The sequence below is a fragment of the Ammospiza caudacuta genome, chromosome 33 (assembly GCF_027887145.1).
Source record: "Ammospiza caudacuta isolate bAmmCau1 chromosome 33, bAmmCau1.pri, whole genome shotgun sequence".
NCBI lineage: Eukaryota > Metazoa > Chordata > Aves > Passeriformes > Passerellidae > Ammospiza > Ammospiza caudacuta.
In genome coordinates, this window is record NC_080625.1 from 1444350 (window position 1) to 1450987 (window position 6638).

At 57.4% G+C, this 6638-nt stretch overlaps 1 protein-coding gene across 1 annotated transcript; it reads left to right on the forward strand.

Moving 5' to 3' along the window:
- The first annotated feature begins 363 nt into the window (after nt 1–363).
- LOC131570234 (uncharacterized) lies at nt 364–4739 on the forward strand. The gene is made up of 4 exons (XM_058822592.1): nt 364–692; nt 928–1935; nt 2175–3176; nt 3369–4739. The coding sequence occupies exons 1-4, from the start codon at nt 678–680 to the stop codon at nt 4242–4244; spliced, it is 2901 nt and encodes a 966-aa protein (XP_058678575.1). The 5' UTR covers nt 364–677; the 3' UTR covers nt 4245–4739.
- The last annotated feature ends 1899 nt before the right edge of the window (nt 4740–6638 follow it).

Below are 6638 nucleotides of genomic sequence, written 5' to 3' on the forward strand. Positions count from 1 at the left end.
GGATGGAGCCTGACTCACTGGCATTAAACTACAGCGCCCAAATCCACCCAGCACCGTCCCTCAGGAGCTCTCCCCAGGCTCAACAAGCGCAAACTGCCCATCTCTGGCGCGAAGCCGCGCCGCCATCTAGGGTGAGGGCAGATCCGCCCGGTCCTGGATGTGGGCAGAGCAACGGGGATTCAAATTCCACTTAAATCCCCCAAATTCCGCCTAAATCCTCCCATAATTCCGCTTAAACCGCCCCAAACTCGGCCTAAAACCCTGCAGGACCCCTGGGGCCTCAGAAGAGAGCCAGGACAGCTCCCGCTCTTTCCCTGAAGCAGCGCCGCCGTCTTGTTGAGGGCAGTTCCGCCCGCCCCTCGGAGCGCTCCGCGTTCCCTTATAAATCCCGCCAGGAACGGCAGAATCCTCCTGAAAATGGCGGGACGGAGCCTAATTCAACTGGGGACTGATCCTAAATCCCCTGAGACTGAGTCAAAGCGCCCAAATCCTGGAGTTTCCATGGATAAGGGCGGTACGGGAGTGGGCGGGCGCACCGCTGCTTTCCTGCCCTTCCTGAACCTGCTCCGCCATTTTCCTGGGGCCGTTCTCGGGGTCGGTTCTGGGCCTGACCCGGAGCCCGTCCCGGGTCGCCACCGGAGCGTCTCCAAGGTGTCTCCAAGGTGTCAGCAGTGAGCATGGAGCCTGAAGAGGTGCGATGGGAGGGGGGAGAGGGGACACGGAGGGGACACAGGGGACAGTGGGCGTTGGTGGGGACACGGAGGGGACGGTGGGAGGTGGCAGAGGGGACGAGGGGCTGGCAGAGGGACAGAGGGGAAAGCAGAGCCCTCCAGGGAGGGGCATAAAGGACCCCTCGGAGGCAGGGGGGCACCTCAGGAAGCCGTAAGTGCCACCAGATCCCTGACATCTTCGCTGTCCCCTCCCTAGCTGTCCCCGGCCCTGCTGCAGCCACAGGTCACTGTGGTGGCCATTCTGGGTGAGCTGCTGGACACCCTCTCCAGGGAGAACGACACGGCGCTCATGTCCTCAGTGAACCTGTACTGGGACTTGGAGTTCTTCACCAGGGAGCTCCGGGTCACCCTGTGCCGCACTGATGCCACCTGGTGGCACCAAACTATCGGCCCCGATGGTGATGACTCACTCACATTCCTGAGCCAGTCCCTGGCTATCTATAAGAAAACCGAATGGATCACTGGGTTCTTGTTTGGATTGGCGGCCTTGTTATGGCGCAGGTCGGTGTCTGGGCTTGTGAACAGCTGGGACCGGCTGGCCAGAACAGCCACCAAGCTCCGCAACACCTGGAGGGACGGGGCCATTTTGGCGGCCGACAGGGCTGCCACTGCCACCGCCTGGGCCAGGGCACGGCAGGACTGGGCTGCCCGTTATGGGACAGGTCAGGAAAACATGGTGGAGCTGGATCAGGCCCTGGGCAGGGAGGAGGGGGCCAAGGTATTGGCCGGGCATGAAGCCCAGGTGAGGGAACAGGCCAGGATGGCTGCCAGCGAGGCAACAAAGGCCACCATGGAGAGACAGTGGGTGGAGAAGGCCCTGGGGCTGCTGGAGCGCTTGGTGGCCACATGTGATGAAGCTGCCTTGTTCCCGCGGAAGCTGCATCGCCTGCTCTGGGACACCATGACCACCCTGAGGGGGACAAGTGAGGCATCCCCCAAAGTCCCTGAGTACTTGGTGGCCAAAGTGGCCATGGCCGAGCAGCTGTGGGAGGCCAGCGCCCGCCTGGGCAAGGATCACCTGCTGGGGGCAGTTGATGACATCATTGAGGTCTCTTTTGGTGGTGATGATCTCACCATCCGCAGTGCCTGTGCGGTGGCTGAGCGGTGCCAAAGAGCCATTGAGGACATCCCAACGCTTCTTCAACCCTTAGAGTGTCCGCACAGATACCCCAGGATGTCCAAAGTGAGCTGGGAGCCCCAAAAGGTGTGATATGGGGGGGGGGCGGGGGAGGGAGGGGGGCAGAGAGGACACTGGAGAGGGGAGGGGGCACGGGGTGAATGGGGGGGACATGGCGGGGGACGGGACACAGGTGCTGGCAGGGGGTGGCAGCAAGAACAAGAGGCTGACAGAGGGGACAAATAGGACCCTTTCAGGGCAGAGGGCCACCCCAGGAGGCTGTAAGTGCCACCAGGTCCCTGACACCTCCTCTGTCCCTTCCCCAGCTGTCCCCGGCCCTGCTGCAGCTGCCGGTCACCGTGGTCGCCACCCTGGGTGAGCTGCTGGCCGCCCTGCCCACGCGGGATGAGATGCTCCTGCTTGAGTCCTTAGGATGCCTGTACTGGGACTTGGAGGATTTCACCAAGGAGCTCCAGTACACCCTGTATCGCACTGAGGACACCTGGAGGCACCAGGATGTCACCTCTGGTTATGAAGACACTGTCACCTCCCTGAGCCAAGCCCTGGCCGCCTACAAGAGCACCCCAGGGACCCCCAAGGACGATGTGACAATGGCAGCCATCATGTGGCAGGAGTCGGTGTCCGAGCTGCTGGACAGGTGGGCCCGGCTGGCCGGGAAAGCCACCGAGCTCCGCAACACCTGCAGGGATTTGGCCACTCAGGCGGCCGACAGGGCGGCCACCGCCCGGGCCAAGCACCTGCAGGACGAGGCTGCCCGTTATGGGATAGCTCAGGAAGACATTGTGGAGCTGGGTCAGGCCCAGGGTGGGGAGGAGGGGGCCGAGGTGGTGGCCAGGCATGGAGCCCAGGTGAGGAGAGAGGCCAGGGTGGCTGCCAGCGAGGCAACAAGGGCCACCAAGGTGAGTCAACGGCTGGAGGTGGCCCTGGGGCTGCTGGAGCGCTTGGTGGCCGCATGTGACAAAGTGACCGTGTTCCCCCGGGAGCTGCAGCACCTTCTCTGGTTCACCAAGGACATTCTGGAGTTCGCAAATAAGGCATTCCCCTTTGTCCCCAAGAGCTTGATGATCAAGGTGGTCATGGCCGAGCAGCTGTGGGAGGCCAACGCCCGCCTGGCCAAGGATCACCTGGTGGGGACACTTGACAACATCATCGAATTCTATTTCGATGGTGATCCCACAAGCCTCAGTGCCTGTGGGGTGGCCGAGCGGTGCCAAAAAGCCATTGAGGACATCCCAAGGCTCCTTCGACCTCTGGAGCGTCCCCAGGGTGTCCCCAAGGTGTCCCCAGTGAGCATGGAGCCCCAAGAGGTGCGACGGGGGGTATTGGGGGGGGGGGAACTGACAGACACTACACTGGGAGGACATGGGGGCTGGAGGGGGGTGGCAGTGGGGACGAGAGACTGATAAAGGGGCAAAGGGGACCCCTCAGGGGCACAGGGGTCACTGCAGAAGGCCGTAAGTGCCACCAGGTCCCTGACACCTCCCCTTTCCCCTCCTCAGGTGTCCTTTCCACAGCTGCAGGTGCTGGTGGAGGTGGTGGCCACCCTGGACGAGGTGGTGGCCACCCAGGGTGAGGTGGTCGCCACCGTGACTGGGCCACACAGGGGCAAGTTCTTGCACAAGTCCCAAGACTCCCTGCATGAGGACCTGAAGAACTTCACCAGGAGCCTCCGTGCCATCCTGAAACACGGTGGTGTCACCTCCCTGGGCCACGCTGTTGTCCCCTCCCTGGGCCGGGCCCTGGCCACCCTCAGGACAGCCCCGGGAATCACCTGGGCCGAGGTGAGAGCTGCAGCCGAGGCTTGGCGGGAGTTGGTGGCCAGGCTTGTTGACAGCTGGGATTGGCTGGCCAGGGAGGCCACCAAGCTCCGTGAGAAGGTGGTCACGGAACAGGAGCTGCTGATGGCCCTGGACAGGGATGAGGTGGCCTGGGCATTGGCCACATACGATGGCCAGGTGGCGGCAGCCACAAAGAAGGCCATGGGAGAGGCTGTGGCGGCCACCAGGAGGGGACATTGGGCAGTGGTGACCGTAGGGCTGCTGCAGCACTTGGTAGCCATGTGTGACAAAGCCACCTTGTTCTACTGGAACATGGAGTGGCAGCTCAGGGACATCGAGGCCACCCTGAAAGGGACAAACAAGGTGTCCCCTGATGTCTTCCAGGCCTTGGTGGCCAAAGTGGCCAAGTTTGAGTGGCTGTGGGATGCCAGCACCCGCCTGGCCAAGGATCACCTGCTGGGGACACTTGAGCACATCAACAGCATCCTCTTGAGTCCCTGTGGTGGCTGCAGTGACCCTGGCAGCCGCACGGTGGCTGAGCGGTGCCAAAAAGCCATCGAGGACATCCCAAGGCTGCTGCAGGGAAGTTTCACATAGGGGCAGTGACATCATCGGAGAAATCGCTGCCGTCACCTGTGCCCTCCTCGTGCATAATTTGAGACAGATTTGGGGAATTTTCAGGGAATTTTCAATGATACTGTCCTAAATCTTGCTGGGAATGACGTCACTGGGGACACTCTGGGACAGTCAGGCAAACTCAGGGGCACACTCAGGTGACGCTCAGAGAAACTCTGGGGACACTCAGGGATACTGGGGACACTCAGAGGTCCTCAGGGACACTGAGGACACTTAGGGACACTCAGGGACAGAGGACCAGAGTGAATGAGTCCCCTGAAGAGCTTCCAGGTTTGCACTGTGCCTGCAGCAGATCCGGGTTGTAAATGACAATTTAATAATTGCATTTTGCACTTTTGTATCGCGTTTTGCACATTGTATTGATCACCAGCAATTTGATATGGTATTTGATACTGATATTGATTATCGGTGACACCTTGTAGCTGCTGCTTGGTGCAATATAATCTATCAGTTCATGTGTGCACTGTATAGCTTATAAATAAATAAATTAATTATTAATATCGTCTCTATAAATCAGCCTGGTCTTATCTGAACTCTGTGTCAGACACATCACTGACCCCACTGAGAGATGAGTGGTCAATAAATCCATCCCAACGTTCCTTGAGGGGAGCACAGCCAGGGAGCTGCTTCAAGGCGCTGTCACTGAGATATTTCCCATGGAAAACCCTGTGTGGGATGCAAATACACCCGAGCAGATGGCAAAATTCAAATGATATCAAAGCCTCGTGGGTTAAAACATGGGGTCTCTAAAGCTGTAAATTGGTCAAAGCTTCATCAAGTGAGGCAAAATGATGATGAATCATACATACTAAAGCCATGGAAACAGTCAGAATACAACCTGACACCCTGCTAGTTAGGGTGGTGGCAGCAGCTCAGATGAAATGGTCTTGTTGAAGTGGTGATCCCATAGAAAAGATCTGGTAGCTCTTGTCCTGTGGAAACCAGTGGGTAAGGGCTGCCTGTTCTGTCCCAAAGCCCAGATGATATCCAGGTGGGGATGCTGAGCTCCTCCCCCCTGGGCGGAGCATCTCCCAATGGGCTGACATCGTTCGGAGTCATGATTGGTCCTTGATTGCCCATCAAACAGAAATGGCTGCTGGAGGGAGTTATCTCTGAGTCATGGGGCATGGCATGATGGGCCCGTTAATATGAGATAAGGAAAAAACAATGCACTGTCACCCTAATTTTTTAAGTTTTTCTGAGCCTTCTGAAGTTTACATTCTTGTAAGGAACTTTCTCGCATGCTTTACATAAATAACTGATTGTTTTGCATTCTTTTATGGAGGAGGAGAAATTGGATGGGGTGTTGGTTTGTCCAGTGTCATTGGAGAGGTGTCACTTTCACACTCCAATCCACTGTCACTTGGAAATCTCTAAATGTTGGAGTCAGAAATTAAAAGTGCTCTTTTTTACCTTGGGAGAGCGGCATGTCCCCATTGTGTTATTTCATGTGTTATAGCGACCTCTGGTGACTGCCGTGTGTGGAACAGCCACGGGTGAGGTCATATCGTTTTACTCCCCCTCCCTGTTTTGGCGTGGTGACTGTGAGCCCTTTGGCACTTTGCCTGCAGCTCTTGAGATAAAGGCAAATCCTGTGGGTTTCATGGAGGATTCTCTGGTTTTGGACATCTGGAAGGGTCTCAGGGAGAGGAAACAGTTTTCTGTTTCCTGGAGTGATTTTGAAAGATTATTTCTGTGTTCCAGAGAGCAAGAGCTTTTCTCCAACCCTGCAGAGGCATTCTCTGGGGAATTGTGGACTCTTGTGGGAGGCCAAGCACTTTAGATGATTGTAGGATAGAAGTGGGATCACTGCTGGTGCAGTGGAAAAAGTTTGACGCGATTTGGTGGAGGTCTGGGTTTTGTAGCTCTTGGAGTTCCCAGGGGGACCCTTCTGTCTCAGATGTGGATGAGGGGGTGTAAGAGCCTAAATGAGGGATGTGGGACCCCAGGGAGCTCTTCAAAATGCAGTTTAGTACATCCAAGGTGTTACAGCAGTCCAGGGTAGTGGGTGACAGAGCCTGTACCTGCAGGTGTGCACTACAGCTGCAGGCAGGCCTGGAGACCCGCATTCCTCATTCAGGCTCTGACTAATGGTGCCCCACGTTGGGTGCCACCGTAAGAGACGAAATGAGGGATGTGGGACTTCAGGCGTCTCCTAAAAATGCAGTTTATTACATCCAAGACATTACAGTAGTGCAGGGTCATGGGTGACAGAGCCTGTGCCGACAGCTCTCAGCTCCCGCTGCAGGCAGGCCTGGGGACCCACATCCCTCATTCTGGCTCTTACTAATCCCTCTTACTAATGGTGCCCCACTTGGCCGCCACCGTAAGAGTCAGATTGAAAGATGCAGGACT

What these genes read in the sequence shown, in the direction of transcription:
- LOC131570234 (XM_058822592.1), top strand. An exon ending in TGAGCTGGGAGCCCCAAAAG is followed by an intron (nt 1,936 to 2,174) that starts GTGTGATATGGG and finishes TCCCTTCCCCAG; the next exon opens with CTGTCCCCGGCCCTGCTGCA. An exon ending in TGAGCATGGAGCCCCAAGAG is followed by an intron (nt 3,177 to 3,368) that starts GTGCGACGGGGG and finishes TCCCCTCCTCAG; the next exon opens with GTGTCCTTTCCACAGCTGCA.